Genomic DNA, 16,344 nt, shown 5'->3' on the forward strand with positions numbered 1-16,344 from the left:
CAGTCACTATACAGAGATGTGCTTCTGAATGTGGACGATGTGTATTCTGCATGGGGTGATGCAGTTCTGCTTGTGTTGAGTGATGTAAACAACTGATCGATCTAAACTCTTTAAACGTCAAAGTTGATCATTAGATTTTTTATGACACAACAGTGGTGAGTGTTCCCACCTTCTCCTCTTTGTAACTTAACGTGATCTTTCCGTTTTCGAGTTTTGGACATGATTTTGGAGTATATCTTCGCAGTAGCGATTGACCGCAAAGTAAAGCTACCGGAAATGCACAACCCCACATCCGGTCTCAAACCAGGAAGTTAGCATTTTCTCGTGCACAGGGTCTGTCACTACCCGATCCGTACCGGAAACCCGATCGGTACCCCGCATGCGCAAATCTTACGTCACTTCCTCTCTTTGCCAACATTGCGACGTTCAATATATTTGAATGATACGGTTAGCGCCCAGTTAGCTCCTAGCATTTCTCAACAGCTCTGCCTCCTTTTCGACTGCCCGGGACATTTAAACAATGGATAATCCGTATACAAACAAATTCATGCTTTTCTCCTCAACAGAGAGCGTTCCCCGATTGAACAACAGCGTCGTAAAATAAGAAGAATAGCGCCTAATTACAGACTTAATAATATTGACTTAGCAATGTGTCTCGTGAAGATTCAGCAGCCAGATTAAGTGTTTACTGACAATTGACAGTGATAGCCGACATCATCATCACTATTCCAGTCAATCCTCTCCACACAGACAAGCATAAACACACTCGACTATCACTAAATCAAATTTAACACACGTTTGTAATGACGCCAATTCAGTTCATAATAGGGTTCATTCGCTCGGTCAGCAAGTGGCAGTATCCTCGTACAATGGGGAGTAAACTGCCATTAAACGAACAGAAGAAGAAGAAAACATCTGCACATGCGCGGTACGGATCGGGTAGACCCGATTTGTACGGTCCGACTTTGCACATGCGCAGTAAGGACCGGGGAGTCCCGATCCGTAACTATCTTTTTATTTTTCGTTTTTGTCTACATTGTACTGAAATGCTTCATTATTGCAAACATTTTAAGATTTACTCATTATTCTTAACAGATACTCTGACCCATAACTATCGTAAAACGCTACGACCGGAAGTAGACACCTTTCGCGCATGCGGGGTACCGATCGGGTTTCCGGTACGGATCGGGTAGTGACAGGGTCAATTCATTCACCTGCAATACCATATCATATTTTCTCTCGTTTTGGTGGCTTTAATTTTATTTTAAATTGTAATTACAATGTTGAGAAACTTCCTGTAAAGCTTTCATCCTTCCATAAGCAGGTCCTCTTAGCGTGGACCCTCATTTATAAACACAACTTCTCACCTCACAAATACCTTATCTGGAACAACAGAGATATTTTATATAAAAATAAATCACTTTTCCTGGAAACTTGGGTCCAACATGGGATCCTATTGGTGGCTCAGCTGGTTAATAAAGAGGGACAACTACTTACTTACAACGACTTTATTGCACTATATAATTTTCCAATCAGTGTTCAGGAATTCTCAATGGTGCTTGGTGCCATACCCTCAGGGACTTTAATGTTATATAAAAACACTGACAGCTCAATATCTACCTCAGTCACTCTCCCTGATCCAGCTGAGTCACCAATAGGAAAAATCTGCTTTTCACAGGAACTTGGTAACAGCAATAAGAGAATACGTAGTTTATTCCAAGAAGATATCGTCTCTCTCCCATATATAATATCTTATTGGAACCGATATGTTCCAGATATCAAGTGGAAGACAGTCTGGATGATCCCCCATAAATATTTGATTGTAAATAAGGTGAAAGAAGTCTCATTTAAAATTCTACATAAATGTTATCCAGCCAGTCACTACATGGTAAAATTTAAAAGGGACATAAATACTAATTGTACTTTCTGTGGGGATCATCCAGAAACTGTGACACATCTTTTTTGGTACTGTTCTTTTACACAGAGATTCTGGAAGGAATTTAGCAGGTTTGTTATTGTCCATATTTTAAGGGAGTTTTCTTTACGATGGGAAAATGTTTTATTCTGTTTCTTTAAGTTCCCCAAGAAGTATGATAAATGTTTTTTTATGATAAATTTGTTAATACTTTTAGCTAAATTTTTTATCCATAAATGTAAGTTTACTAACAAAACACCATATTTCTGTCATTTTTTTAAGGATGTGGAAATGTACATTCAATCAATATCAGACTCCACCAACAAAAAGGCTCTCAAAACAATATATGTATGTGAATTTTTGCATGTATTCTTATAATTGTTACCTTTTTCTTTTACCCCTGGTTTTTTGTGTTCATGTTCTGTTTTGTATACTTCATCTGTTCGTATGTTGTATACTCATTGTTTGTTAAATAAAGCTTAAAAAAAAAAAAAAAAAAAAAAAATTCATTCACCTGCACAGATTAGCTAAACGAACCCTGACAGCCGAGTTCTCATCTTAGCTAGCTAGGTCTCAGGAGCTAGCTAAGGACGGTAGTTAAGGATTAGCTTACAAACACGTTTAACTTACCGAAAAAGTGCAGCGGGGCCTCGGGTCCTTCTGTCGGGTAGTCCAGTTTACTGAAGAACACCTCAGGCTGTCAGGTTAAAACACTCGGTCGTGTTTTCGTAGCGTAAACGCTGGTCCTCCTCTCAGAGCCTACGCAATATCTGCTATTCGCGAACAGAGATACGCAAGTTTCTCCGTGACTGCAGCTGTCAGTCAAAGCTCTTATGATGACGTTTCACACCAATTTAACATCACCGCGGTAGGAATTAGAATCAAACTTAATGGAAAGGAGACCCCTTGAACATCAATCAGCGTGATGAGAACTATTGAAAACAAAAGAAAGAATCTTTGGAAAAAAATTATCTAAGGAGAATAAATTTATTTTAGTCTGACCCCAGTCCCATCCGCTAACATGGAGGAGGCGGGGTTTATGACCTATACTGCAGCCAGTCACCAGGGGGCGATAGAGACGTTTTGGCTTCATTTTTGGGGACCTGTCGCGTCGTCCATGTTTTCTACAGTCAATGGGAAGAAGCTGTTCCGGTACCTGGTGGTCTTAATCCGGAGGCTCCTGTAGCGCCTCCCAGAGGGCAGGAGGGTGAAGAGTCTATGTGACGGGTGACTGGGGTCTTTGATGATTTTCCCAGCCCTTATCAGACACCGCTTCCTGTAGATGTCCTTTATGGCAGGAAGTGGTGCTCCGGCAATGCGCTGGGCAGTTTTCACGACCCTCTGCAACGCCTTCCGGTCCGAGGCAGAGCAGTTCCCGTACCAGACTGTTATACAGTTGGTCAGGATGCTCTCGATGGTGCAGCGATAGAAGTTCACCAGGATGTCTGAGGACAGGTGGTTCTTCCTCAGAGTCCTCAAGAAGAAGAGGCGCTGGTGAGCCTTCTTGACCAGCTTGGAGCAGTTGGTCGTCCAGATGAGATCCTCGGAGATGTGGACTCCCAGGAACTTGAAGCTGCTCACACACTCCACAGCCGTCCCCTTAATGTGGATGGGTGGATGTGGATCAGCATTCCTCCTGTAGTCCACGATGAGCTCCTTGGTCTTCTCGGTGTTAAGCAGCAGGTTGTTTCTGTCGCACCACTCAGCCAGACGATCCACCTCCTCCCTGTAGGCGGCCTCATTGTTGTCACTGATGAGGCCAATCACTGTGGTGTCATCTGCAAACTTAATGATGGTGTTGGAACCATCAGCAGGTCTGCAGTCGTGGGTGAAGAGAGAGTAGAGGGCTCATCACACAGCCTTGTGGTACACCGGTGTTCATTGTGATTGTAGATGAGCAGCGGTTATCCAGCCGGACATGTTGGGGGCGGTTGGTCAGGAAGTCCAGTAACCATTTGCAGATGAGGGAACTGATGCCCAGGTCTGTCAGTTTCCTGATGAGTTGTGAGGGGTGGATTGTATTGAATGCTGAACTGAAGTCTAAAGAACTGCAGGCTTCCCTTGCCTCACTTAAGGTCAGTGTTCATGATTCAACAATGAGGTAGAGACTGGGCAAAAATGGCATCCATGGGAGAGTTCAAGGAGAAAAACAAGATCTCAAAGGCCCTCTCACATTTACCAAAAACATCTTGATGATCCCCAAGACTCTTGGGAAAGGTACTGACATTATAAATTCACTTGTATATCAAATATAAACAGGGTATAGTTTTTGGGAAGGAGAAAAGTAGTCACACAAAACCAAACAGGTCTCTGTATCAAGCTGTAAATGTGTTTATTTCTGCTTTAAAGTTGCACATTTTAACATGAGAGTCTATGGAGAGACAGACTCAAGTGGCCATTAGAGGAACTGCAGGTCTTGGCACAATAACTCACAGTTATTCATCATTTCATACAGACCGATCAGCTCCCTGAGATGAGCTCGGATCCAGTGAGGTACTGACATAGGATGTGAGCGTCTGTCATATGTTGCACACTTTCGGCTCATCCTATTGGCTCATTCCTCGAGCTCCTCCAGCTGTTTTGAGCTGCTGCAGAAGGCCACTGCCATCGAGGGAACACTTTTGCCACAGTTGTACACACACAAAAAGATTCTAGGTCTGACCAACTGTCCCAGCTGTAGGCAAAAAGATTACAGTCAATAAAATTCTAAAAGGTAATTTATTAACACAATGATCAAAAAGTAAAAGATAAAACAGTCAAGGGTCCAATTTGCCTGTGAAGTAAAAACACACAGACCAAGGCCAGAGCCAGCTATGCCACAAAGCCAGTTGTGGCATAGTAAGTAGATAGCCAGTGATCATTCTGGCCTCTGCAACTCAGCTGCCTTTAGGCTGCGGCATATAATTGGCCCTGGCCTGCACAGAGACACAAAGTAACATGTTTCATGTCTCTCTGTGCAAAATGGGTTCAAAAACATAAAAAACTGTGGTATACTGTTTGTCCGTGATTTGTGGCAGGATTAGCCTGATATTATTTGTGTTCCACTGTAACTTTACTGTAAAAAGAGCTAAGATCTCCAAAATGTCAGGAGCAATGACTGTAGTCATTGGTCAGGAGTAGTTTATAAGAAGTATTTGTGAACTAAAAATCAAGAATGTGGGATACTGTTTGTACGTGATTTGGACAGCCCAGCGCGTGCTCCCGACGCAGGGGAAACTAATTCTGTTGGGGAGACCTGCCTTGGCACTTGTGCAGGTGAAGCCAAAAGCAAGATAAGATATGCCTCATCATATTTTCTAGTATTTTGCTTGGAAGGAAGTTAGTTTGGAAACATATTTGCTTCATCTTCTGCTTTGCGTTTGTGTGGAAGCCCTGTCAAAAACCTGCCCATTATGCTAGCACTCTCTGCTCTAACCTATGCAGCTTATTGTGAAATTTTGCAACCAACTTCCGGTTTTGCCTCGCTGACTTGACGCACTGCATCTGCTTGCTCTATGCAGACGGTGTGACGTCAGCCAAAGTCGGTCAGCTGGCTCCTCCATCTGAGCAGCACAGAGAGCCTCTCCCACAGGGAGACATCACCAAAAAACGCCCGAGTCTGGCCAGCAGCATCGGCGGCCTGCCGGAAGAGGAAAAGATATGGATAAAACGAGACTATAGTGGGGGATCGGCCATCGACGATTATCGGGAAGACTAACTAGAATATTTATTTACCTATTTATTAATTATTTATTTTCCCTGCCAGCAATGGCTGGGGTCCATGGCTGCGGCTGCTGAGAGGCAGGTGCAATACCATCGACGAAGGCGTTTCGCTCCTCGGCATGGACGATCTACAGGCTGGCCCAGTGCCCATCCACAGCGCCCAGGATCTGATGCTTTCTGCAGGACAGGGATAACAGGGCCGCGACTGGAGGCGATAGCCCGTAACTGGCTGGAGGAGCGGTAGGAGGAGGAGGAGGAGGGGGTCTTTTCATATCAGTTTATTAGAACCGATATTTTCAGCAGGGGAATCAAGGTTATGCGCACACAACAGTCTGCCTCCGTTCTGTAAACCTGCTGCAAAATGGCATGACTGTTCTCCTTTTTGAAGGCAGACTGTGATTGAATGTGCCCCTTCCCCCGTGCTGAGCGCATTCAAAAGCGGTGACACCCTCGCCTTTTAGGAGGGCCTGAAAAACTGTTGAGAGGAGGCGCAGCTTCATCTGGACCACAGCTGCCAAGATGATGGAGCTGCAGATAGACGAGGTGGTCTACCAGGACGACTATGGCTCCGGCTCCGTGATGTCGGAGCGGGTGTCGGGCCTGGCAAACAGCATCTACCGGGAGTTCGAGCGGCTGATACACAGCTACGATGAGGAGGTGGTGAAGGAGCTGATGCCGCTTGTGGTGAACGTCCTGGAAAACCTCGACGCGGTGCTGACGGAGAACCAGGAGCACGAGGTGGAGCTGGAACTGCTGAAGGAGGACAACGAGCAGCTCATCACCCAGTATGAGAGGGAGAAAGCGCTGCGCAAGCAGGCGGAGGAGGTGCGTTAAAAGAGCTCCCCACACAGCACCACCGGTCACCGCAGGCCCGTCATTATCATCACTTCCAGCCGTCCTGTTCTGTAGGCACATGTGACTCATGTTTAGGCCTGTGACAGGGATTGCTAAACGTATTATTAGTGTCAATGCACTGCAGTCACTGCTAAACACACTGCTTACATTACTTAGGGATATTTAAATCAGTATAGAGACACCACTGGAAGTTTCTTTTTCTTTTAAAGAGGGTCAACCAGGTAAACAACAGGGACGTTTCCAGGATTTCTGAAATCAGGGGGCCCAGGAATGGGCAGACCAAGGCAGGGGTGCACAGCAGTGTTGAAAACACTAGGCACAATTATCATAATTATCAACTAGGAGTCCTCATGCAGATGGTGTTATTATAAAGGTAAACCATTGTTTTGGTTTAAAACAATGTTTTTGCAACATGTTAAAGACGTATTTAGATACTTTAGGTGAGTAAAAGTTGTAATCCTGCATCCAAATATGGGTTTATGGCAGAATCCTAAACATTGCATTACCGGATCATAGTTATTGGTCCATTTATATCTTTATCACTTTAATCTTACGACTGGAGACAATTTTAATCATGTTACTCATGTTGCTACGGGGAGTTTTATGAATAATGGTAATAATAATAATACAGATTTTTAGATCCATAGATTTAAATATTAAAATCTGCTAAATTAGAGTAAATTAAATGGTATGGAGTACAAGGATAATAACTGTACTGAAAATATAGTGAAGTGGAAATAGAAACCAGGAAAACTTCAGTAACATACTTGAGTAAATGTGCTACAAGTAATACACCATCACTCATTATACTCCAGCTCGCATCTGTACTGTAAGAACTGTCTGAGACAATCATATTTCTGGGGGTGGGCAGTGCCACCCTGTGCCCCCCTTCTGACCTTTTAAGTTAAGCACATGCATTGAAACAAAAGACATCTTACAGTTTTACCCTCGTTGTCTGTTTATCAACATCAGATTCTTTATGAAATGAAGTTAAAATCTAACATCGATTAATTCTGTTACTACAAGTTTTCCACATATTGCTGTTTAACTTTAAAGTTAAAGTTAATAGCTTTGTCACTATTACAGATTTTTATTATCACTTTTTTCCTGCCAGTACTCCAGCTAACCGTTAACAGTGCTGCTACCACCATCATCACACGTGGAATTTTAAGTGCTCCTTCCTTAAACTTTAAAACAGCACAGCAGAAGTATATGCAAATATAACTAAAACACAATATGCAAACACAAAGTGAGGGAGGACATGATAGCAGGACATGCATGAAGATAAAGGCACAGTCGGCATGACTCTCTGTGTGGGCGTTTGCACTCGAAAACAGTGAAAGAACAGGAACACAAACAACAAAAAGTGTGTTTCAATACGGGGCTATTAAATTACAGACTGAACTCCACCTGCAGCCACTTTTATCTCCTCTGTTTTTACCTGAGTGGTGTCATAACAGCAGTGAGATCCTGCAGGCAGGCATCATAAAGCAACTTTAATCCTCCTCCCATCCAAAGAGGCCTCAGAGTATCACTGGCAGCCTTGCTGGTGTCAGCTTAGCTCAGCTTTTAGCCCACTTTGTCATCTGCTCTCCCCAGCGCCGTCCCCTCTGTTAGTTATCTAGTTTGTTTTCACTTTAAGCTGCCTTGTATTTAAGCTTCAGTTTAATATCATTACAGACAGAAAATGCTTATTGTGAAAATGGGATTTTGGAGGGCCAGTACTTGAAAATGAACATGTGCTGCAGGTTAAAGTAGGTGCTGAGCCATCAGTCGTGCCTCTGCAGAAACTGAAAAGGAAAACTGTAACAACAATGCATGCCTTTACATGCTATTTATATGTGTGCCAAAAAACCAAAACACTGTATAGAAATCAGATCTTCTCTTTGTGGTCAGCTAGGACTCTTTTCTTGCCTAGATTTCTTTCACCCACATGTGAATCTCTCTTTGCACTTCTGGCACAAGCTGTCTCGAAGACATTGCATATTTAAGATTTGAAGTTTCGTGCAGGGCTGCCCAAACTTTTGCACAAACCTGTACTTGTTTGATGACATTAGATGACAAATAAACAGACAGTTTTCTCCATCACTGGGGTGCAGAGGGGGATGGGATGATGTGCAAATGGGTAGAAGTCACAGGAAATCAATAGCACACAGAGCTCACTGGGAGAGTCTGGGACTGTAATCTGATTTGTGCTCATGAGAAGCAGAGAGAGAGTGAGAATAACAAAAGCAGAGAGAAATAAACAGACTGAGGTTTTTTTGAAGCTACGGCAGAGGCGAGCAAACGCTCGGCCCAGCCCAGGCCAGATCGGAAAGAGTCTAAGGATGATAAGAGGAAAAAGAAGCAAACAGAGTCTGAGGAAAACAATAATGCCTCCTCCTGCAAGACATGGACAACAACAAGCAGAAAAGGCAGCTCACATTACAAAGTTATTAGAGCTAATGGTAAACAAAGACAACAGCCGCATCTTTTTACTCATGAAGCGTTTGACCGAGATACCCGCAAGCACAAATTTAACCATTTTGTAGTATCTCCTGCTAAAACATCCTGCGTTTGTCTCCAGCCATCTTTTCCCCATCTCTCTTAATGTGATTTACATACAAAGGATTAACCAGCTAAGCTCCACATGTTATCTTAACCTCTAGATTTTATAATAATTTCAAAGATTTCAGATTTTCCTCTGCTCCTCCTCATGCTGTTGTGACTTCACACCCTCCTCAGATATCACTCAGATATAACTCCTCAGATATCAGTGTGGTCACAGTTGAGCGTGTGACCACACTGCAGTCACACTTAGAGTCAGTTTGTCAGGGAAGCTCCTTAGTTTCACTTGTCACACATTGCAGGATAGCTTAATGAGAATTATTCTAACTGGACCGCGCAAACATTCATTCCTACGCTGTGTCACGTTACCTGTCTGAGTGCTGTTCGCACAGTTTAAAGTTATTTATGAGAATGCACCGTTTTTCTTGCTTCTGTAGTTACACCAGTGCACACTGCAAGCTGTGCCTCACTAACACTGCATTTTAATGGAAAGCGATGTGCCTTTACCTGCACGGGTTTAGGAGCCTCGTGCAGATAAAGGCATGGGGGATAGAGGGATGGACTTGAAGGGCACCTTCCCAGTCTGAGGGGGGCAGGACGAAAGATATTGCTGTGTTTTGTTTCAGCGAGAAACAAAGACATCTAGTACGTCACAAAGACAGTGTTTTGATGCGTAAACTCGGTCATTTATCATTGAATCTATAGTATGTTAATGCTGTGGATGTTCAGCAGTGACAAGGCTGGAGGTTCGCTCTTCCTGCACCATGAGTACAGTGCAAAAACTGCAGCAGCTACAAGAATGCTGCAGCAATCACTCTGCAATTTCTCCAGGAATTTCACATTCTCCTTCTGCTAAAGCTGCAAGGAGACCACAGCATTAGTGTTGTTTACTGTGCTGCGTGTTTCAGGGTGTGTTTTGCCACATTTTCGGTAATTCATTAAACTTGGTTAAATTCTTTAGTGACCTCTTCCCTGTAGCTGTGGAGATATTTCTACATGTGTCAATGACAAGTGTTGTTCATTCCCTGCAATTAATGCTTTAGGTACAGCATCAGCACTGGTTGTATTTTCAGAGTGCTGTTGTGTTGCAGTGCTTGCTATTTTGTGTGGCGTGTATCTGCTGCACGTTGGTGTTTCCAAGGTCTGCCTGCAGTCAGAGGATTACCGTATTAAGACTTTGTGGACTTGCGGAAAAAAGGACGTCATTGTGAGCAGCTTTATTTAAAAAAATGGAACAGGCAGCATGGCGGGGGGGAGTAGGCAGCTCTGTGTTTCTGCATGTATTGTGAGATAAATTTATTATACAGACCTGAAGGTGACAAACTGTGAAATACTTTTACCATAATACACAGATACTACTGGCACATATAACCACATGTAAAGTGAGTTCAGTTTTCATTTTGTGACATGTGCACAAAAGCCCCGATATATCCTGATATATCACTGCTCTGAAGCTGATATGAACAATTATGTAATTCATAGACAATATGAAGTAAAATGATATGCTGTTTCCCTTCATATGAATTATAACAAAAATACTAATTTTATGTGACCTTTCGCTTTTAGAGTCTGTAAATTAATTTCTCGGTCTATTTTTTTCTCTTGTTTGCCTTTTATCAGAAATTTATTGAATTTGAGGATTCGCTGGAGGCCGAGAAGAAGGACCTGCAGATACAGGTGGAGTTTTTGGAGCTACAGGGGAAACAGCTGGAGCTGAAGGCAAAGAACTATTCTGATCAGAGTGAGTGCATAGACGTCATATTATATGCTGTGCATAGGTGTAGGACACCTGGCTCAACGGGTGACCCTTATACCGAAGGTTGTACTGCTTACTGCAGGGTCCTGGGTTTGAGTCCGCCCCAGGCTGTCCTCTGAAGGTCATCGTGCTCCCGCTTTTCTCCACTGCCTTCCTGTCTACACTACACTGTCCTGTCTAATAGAATATGCTGTACATGTGGCTGCTGAGGCTCGTTCAAAACACTGGAAATAGTGTTTAACAGCTGTGTTTGTGTGTGTGTGTGTGTGTGTGTGTGTGTGTGTGTGTGTGTGTGTGTGTGTGAGAAGGAGGACAGCAGGAGAGATAACACAGAGGCTCCAGGATACATTTCCACTGTAGTTTTGAAGGGAAGGCAGAAAGAGAAGTAGACACGCTCAGGATGTATTTTTAGACTTTGGTTGATTTTGAAACGAAACACTGATTTTCTTTGCTGTACATTATAAATACAGGCATCCAGTTAGCTTAGGGATTTATTTATTTGCATGTTTGCGGGGATCCACTGTACCCTTAATGTTTCTTTGTTTCTCCCCCAATGATTACCATATTAAATAGTGCAGCAATTTAAATACAAGCAGGCAAACATAAATTTGCAATCATTTCAATTTCATAACTTTGCACTCCTACTATGCAATCCAAAATGATACTTCATGTCCATTTAATTGGTGAAAGGTTATAAAGTGAGCTGGATGTCACGGCTGTTTAAATGTACTTTTGTTCTTGTTGCTCCTGAAGTTGACGTTGTGTCCGTCTGCTTCACAGTCACTCGGCTGGAAGAGCGAGAGTCAGACATGAAGAAAGAGTACAACGCTCTGCATCAGCGCCACACTGAGGTAAGCAAACCTTGGGCCCTCCTGTGAAATCACAAGAGTTAGATAGTCTGCTGAACACCTACTCTTTTCTTTTTTATTTCTAGCTAGGATTTGTTACACATTAGGCCCCCTATCGGCATAATCCACCAAACATGCTCACAGTCATTTCAAATATTCATGATACTAAGCTTGAATGATACAACCATCATGAGCAATGTTTCAGTAAAAGAAGCAGAATGGTCTTTTTTGTTTTCTACAACTCAGAGTATCTAAATATGTAAGCCTAGTTAAACACTGTAAACAAGGCTGAGCGCGGAAGTATTCAAAGCACTTTTGACCCCCATCAGTCTGGTTATCCATTAATTCACAAAACACAGTGTGTAGTAGATTATACTAGTTATTTTCAATCATGAAATAACTCTAATCCTTTATATTGTCAATGTATTTATTTAAAGAGGACCATGTGGTTCAACATACACTATATTGCCCAAACTATTTGCTCATCTGTCTTCGCACGCATATGAACTTGAGTAACATCCTGTTCTTAATCAATAGGGTTTAATATGATGTTGGCCCACCCTTTGCAGCTATAACAGGTTCACCTCTTCTGGGAAGAAGACTTCCACAAGTTTAGGAGTGTTTATGGGAATGTTTGACCATTGTTCCCGAAGCACATTTGTGAGTTTAGACACTGACGAGGTCTGGCTCACAATCTCCGCTCTAATTCATCCCAAAGATTTTCTGTTGAGTTGAGGTCAGGACTCTGCATCCCAGTTGAGTTCTTCCACAGCTAACTTCATCATCTACATCTTTATGGAGCTTGCTTTGTGCAATGGTGCACCATTTTGGGACCATCTGGGACCCAAAACTGTTCCCTTAAAGTCGTTAGCATGAAGTTGGCCAAAATGTCTTGGTATGCTGAAGCATTAAGAGTTCGTTTCACTGGAACTAAGGGCCTGAGCCCAACTCCTGAAAAACATCCCCACACCTTTATCCTCACTCCACCAAGGTTCACGCTTGGTACAGTGCAGTCAGACAAGTACCGTTGTCCTGGCAACCACCAAACCAAGACTCGTCCATTGAATTGTCAGACAGTGAAGCATGATTCGTCACTTCGGCTTGGATGCAGCTGTTTCCATGGAACTGTTAAACTCTCCACACATTGCTCTGAGCTAATCTGAAGGCCACATGAAGTCTGGAGTTCTTTAACGATTGAATCTGCAGAAAGTTGGCGACTTCTGCACACTATCTGCCTCTGCATCGGCTGACCCTGCTCTGAGTTCCTGTCATTCCCAATCGCTTCCACTTACCACTAACAGCTGACTGTGGAATATTTAGTAGTGAGGAAATTTCATGTGTGGACAGGTGGCATCCTATCACAGTACCACGCTGAAATTTACTGAGCTCCTGAGAACGACAGATTCTTTCACAAATATTTGTAGAAGCAGCCTGCATGCCTGGGTGCTTGATTTTTATACACCTGTGAACATGAAAGTGATTGGAACACCTGAATTCAACAGTCTGGAAGGTTGACTGAATACTTAGCATTAGCACTATAGCATGCTACTAATATGGAGCATGAAACTGACATTTATAGCTATTGCTAATTTTTAACTCTTATTCCTTGCTGGGCTTTTAAATTCATAATGCACAACATTCAGTTACATAACACCACAAGATACTATAAGCAAAAGTACAATAAATAAATAAATAGTGTAAAATATAGTGTAAGAAAGATAGATATTGTCTTCTACGCTACATCCATGCCCTCAGTCCAGATTGCCCTGCTCTCCGGTTGTTCTCAAAACGATTTTTTGTTCTTGATTTCTTGGATCACAGATGATTCAGACGTACGTCGAGCACATAGAGCGGTCCAAAATGCAGCAGGCGGGGAGTAACAGCCAATCAGAAGGCACCGGCTGTGGACGATCGTGAGTGTTTTGTTTTTTCTTTCATTTATATTCTGCGTGTGTGTAATTGTCTGTTTCTGTGGATCTGAACTATCACCCCCCGTCGTGTTGTTGATGATGTTTTGCACAGATCTATCATCTATCTATTTCGTGTTGCAGCACATTTCTTGTGTTGAAGCTGGCGCCGTTTGTCATCAGCCACACTGAACAGCTGCTGTGTCCCGCTAACAGAGAGGAGAGGCGATGTGCAAACGGACACAACAGTCATTATAAACCTCTGTGGAAAATAATTAGAAAAACAAAGGAAGTTTGACTTTAATGTGACAGCTTGTCGTGTTGAGCCAGGGCCAATCCCATGGGCTTGACAGCTAGAAGAGGAGCGGGACATCTGGTGTAGCTGCCTATCTAAGCTCCAGATTAGTCACTTTTAGCAATATGTCCACTAACTCATAAAATACCCACAGTGAAAGGCATGCAAGAAGTTTGCTCCAGACTTCTGATACTGTAAATAATCAATTGAGTAAATGATGAGCTTGCTTTCAGCAGTACCAATCTTTTAGTTTTAGTTTCGATTTTTTAGCCTATTTTTCCTGTAAAAGGTGTCAAACTGTGAGATTCTTGCATGCAGGTTCTCTTGAAGTCTACCGAAAGACCGCAAAAGATGTTTAGGTTACAGATGACCATAAAGGTCATAGCAAAACCTTCAGCTACGAGTGGATGTCCAATGTCAGTGGCTGCAAAATGAATCCAAAACATTATTGATTCAACCCCGAACAGTTGCAGAGATGGTCTCATGGTGATAATCTGCACCCTTTTTTCCCCCTTTCCTTTTTTGGCATTTGCAAAGTTTTGATGCAACTTTGTGTTAAGTATGCAGGAAAGATTTCCCTTTAATAACTTCCCTGTGATGATTATATCTGTCCTCCAGAGTCTCCTAAATCTCGTTGAAGGGTTGAAGTGAGAGAAGTGTTTGATTTGTAATTGTTCCAGAAAGTTTTCTTTTTCTTTCTGAACTAAACCAAACCTCCAGTATTGTCACTAGCTGCCATTTCTCCGAGGCTCTGATTGAGTTTGCTGTGTTTTTGTTGACTTTTCCTCTTTTTTGGACATCAGTTACTTTAATCGTCTTACTGCCATTAAGCTGCTGGGACAGGACTTTGCTTCTGCTGGCCTTTCTTAACCATGACTGTGAGCCAGAGCCCCAAAAAACTGAGACACTAGAAAAAGTTAAAACACCAAAAAGTTAAAACACCAGATTTTAAATGTTAAAGAGAATATTTCATCTTCACCTCAGCTCATTTTTTCCTCACTAAGTTATGTAGATACAGAACTTTTGACCAGTCGTGCTCAAAGCTTTCCATGCCACTGTGTATTGTGTATCTCTAAAGTCAATTCGGCTACAGCGTCTAATGAAATGCATCTCAATCCTGCAAGTCTTCATCAACTGTGCTTATTACTGGAGAATGCATGAGGTGGTTGTGGGAGTCCTGCTGGGGTGTTCAGAATTAATAAAGTGAACATTTTATTATCCGAAGCAGTTTTAAAGACAAGACAGTGAAGATGTGCAGAAAAAACTAAACAAACTGTAGTTTAACTAAATGTGTAAAAGTGCGTGTTTGTTTGTGCGGTGTTATGCGTCATGGCATGTTCCTGTCTCCTGTCCTTCTCTAATCAGTGTCTGTCTTGTCTGTCTTGCTGGCTTGCTCTCTGTGCTGCTGTTTGCACAGTCAACGACACACATGGAGGAAAAGGTAAATCCAACATGATTCCTCGACTGCCTCGCTCCGCTTCCCTCGAGTCTGAATTAAAAACATCCCTCCCCTTATATTTGCTGCGCTTCCACACTTTATGAATGAAAGTATTCCCTAATGCACTTAATTTGCTAGTTACCGATGCTTTAAACATCTATTTATTATGTTGGATGCATCAGTGATGTTGTACTTCAATCTTAAATTAAGGACTAAGGAATGGATCAAGGGTCATGTTAAGCATATTTTCCCGATATCTCCCCCTACCTTCTCCTCTTTCTCCCTCATGTGTTTCTGCCAGTTTGTCCCCCGTCTGTCTGTCTGCCTGTCCTGCTTGTCTTTTGCTTTGTCCATGTTATATATAATTTTAAACTTTAGGATCTGAGGATGTTTTTTCTTTGGATGCTTTTTGTTGGGATTAGTGAGATCAATGCTGTCATGTCTGGGCAGTAATTGTGATGTTTAAACCAAAGGTTAGTGTAGCTTCACACAAACACATGGTGCAGCTAGTCTGGACCTTTCCAAAGGCAGCAACAAAGCCATAGCACATCTAAAACTCATTAGTTTACATGTACGGGGTTAAATCTATACAAAGCCAAGTATTAAACCATCAGTCTGTTGTTTTAGCAGTTTTTGGAGGTCATGATGTGGAGCCTCTGCTGCTAGCTAAAACAGGTGGTGGATCTTTTTGCCTGTGGACTGAAACAAAATAGCACTCTAAGCTAAGCTAACTGACAGCTTCACCTTTATTGTACAGAGACAGCAACAAAGAGTCATGAATGAGAGTGTGAGTGACTGTCTATAGTGGGGGTGTCAAACATAAGATACCGGGGCCAGAATCGGCCCAACAAAAACTCCAGTCTGGCCCATTGGATATGTTTGGAAACTGTGAAGGAGGGGAAAGATTTTGGACTAACTATATATTCATAGAGCTTTTTTTAGGGCTTTTCCTACTGATAAAGACCTCCCCAAATGCCATTCATACTATTCTAAAGCAAACAAGTAAGAGTTAAACTGTTAAAAGACAGAAACATGTTAGCGCAGTTAGCTCGTTAATGCGTTGACGCCGTCCAGCCCCATG

The 16,344-nt window shown here is 42.6% G+C and overlaps 1 protein-coding gene across 22 annotated transcripts in view; it reads left to right on the plus strand.

The window, feature by feature from the left end:
- The first annotated feature begins 5,412 nt into the window (after positions 1 to 5,412).
- Positions 5,413 to 16,344, plus strand: part of mapk8ip3 (mitogen-activated protein kinase 8 interacting protein 3) — a 32,678-nt gene continuing 21,746 nt past the window's right edge. For 11 of the 22 annotated variants that reach the window (XM_085155913.1, XM_085155922.1, XM_085155926.1 and 8 more), the window contains exons 1-5: positions 5,414 to 6,442; positions 10,640 to 10,760; positions 11,556 to 11,626; positions 13,445 to 13,536; positions 15,243 to 15,266. In XM_085155913.1, coding sequence (XP_085012039.1) covers positions 6,137 to 6,442; positions 10,640 to 10,760; positions 11,556 to 11,626; positions 13,445 to 13,536; positions 15,243 to 15,266 — 614 coding nt within the window. In that variant the 5' untranslated portion in view covers positions 5,414 to 6,136. Of the gene's footprint in view, positions 6,443 to 10,639; positions 10,761 to 11,555; positions 11,627 to 13,444; positions 13,537 to 15,242; positions 15,267 to 16,344 lie in introns of all 22 variants that reach the window. The other 11 variants (XM_085155918.1, XM_085155927.1, XM_085155919.1 and 8 more) reach the window with 4 other exon arrangements.

This window comes from Neolamprologus multifasciatus, chromosome 4, assembly GCF_963576455.1.
Source record: "Neolamprologus multifasciatus chromosome 4, fNeoMul1.2, whole genome shotgun sequence".
NCBI lineage: Eukaryota > Metazoa > Chordata > Actinopteri > Cichliformes > Cichlidae > Neolamprologus > Neolamprologus multifasciatus.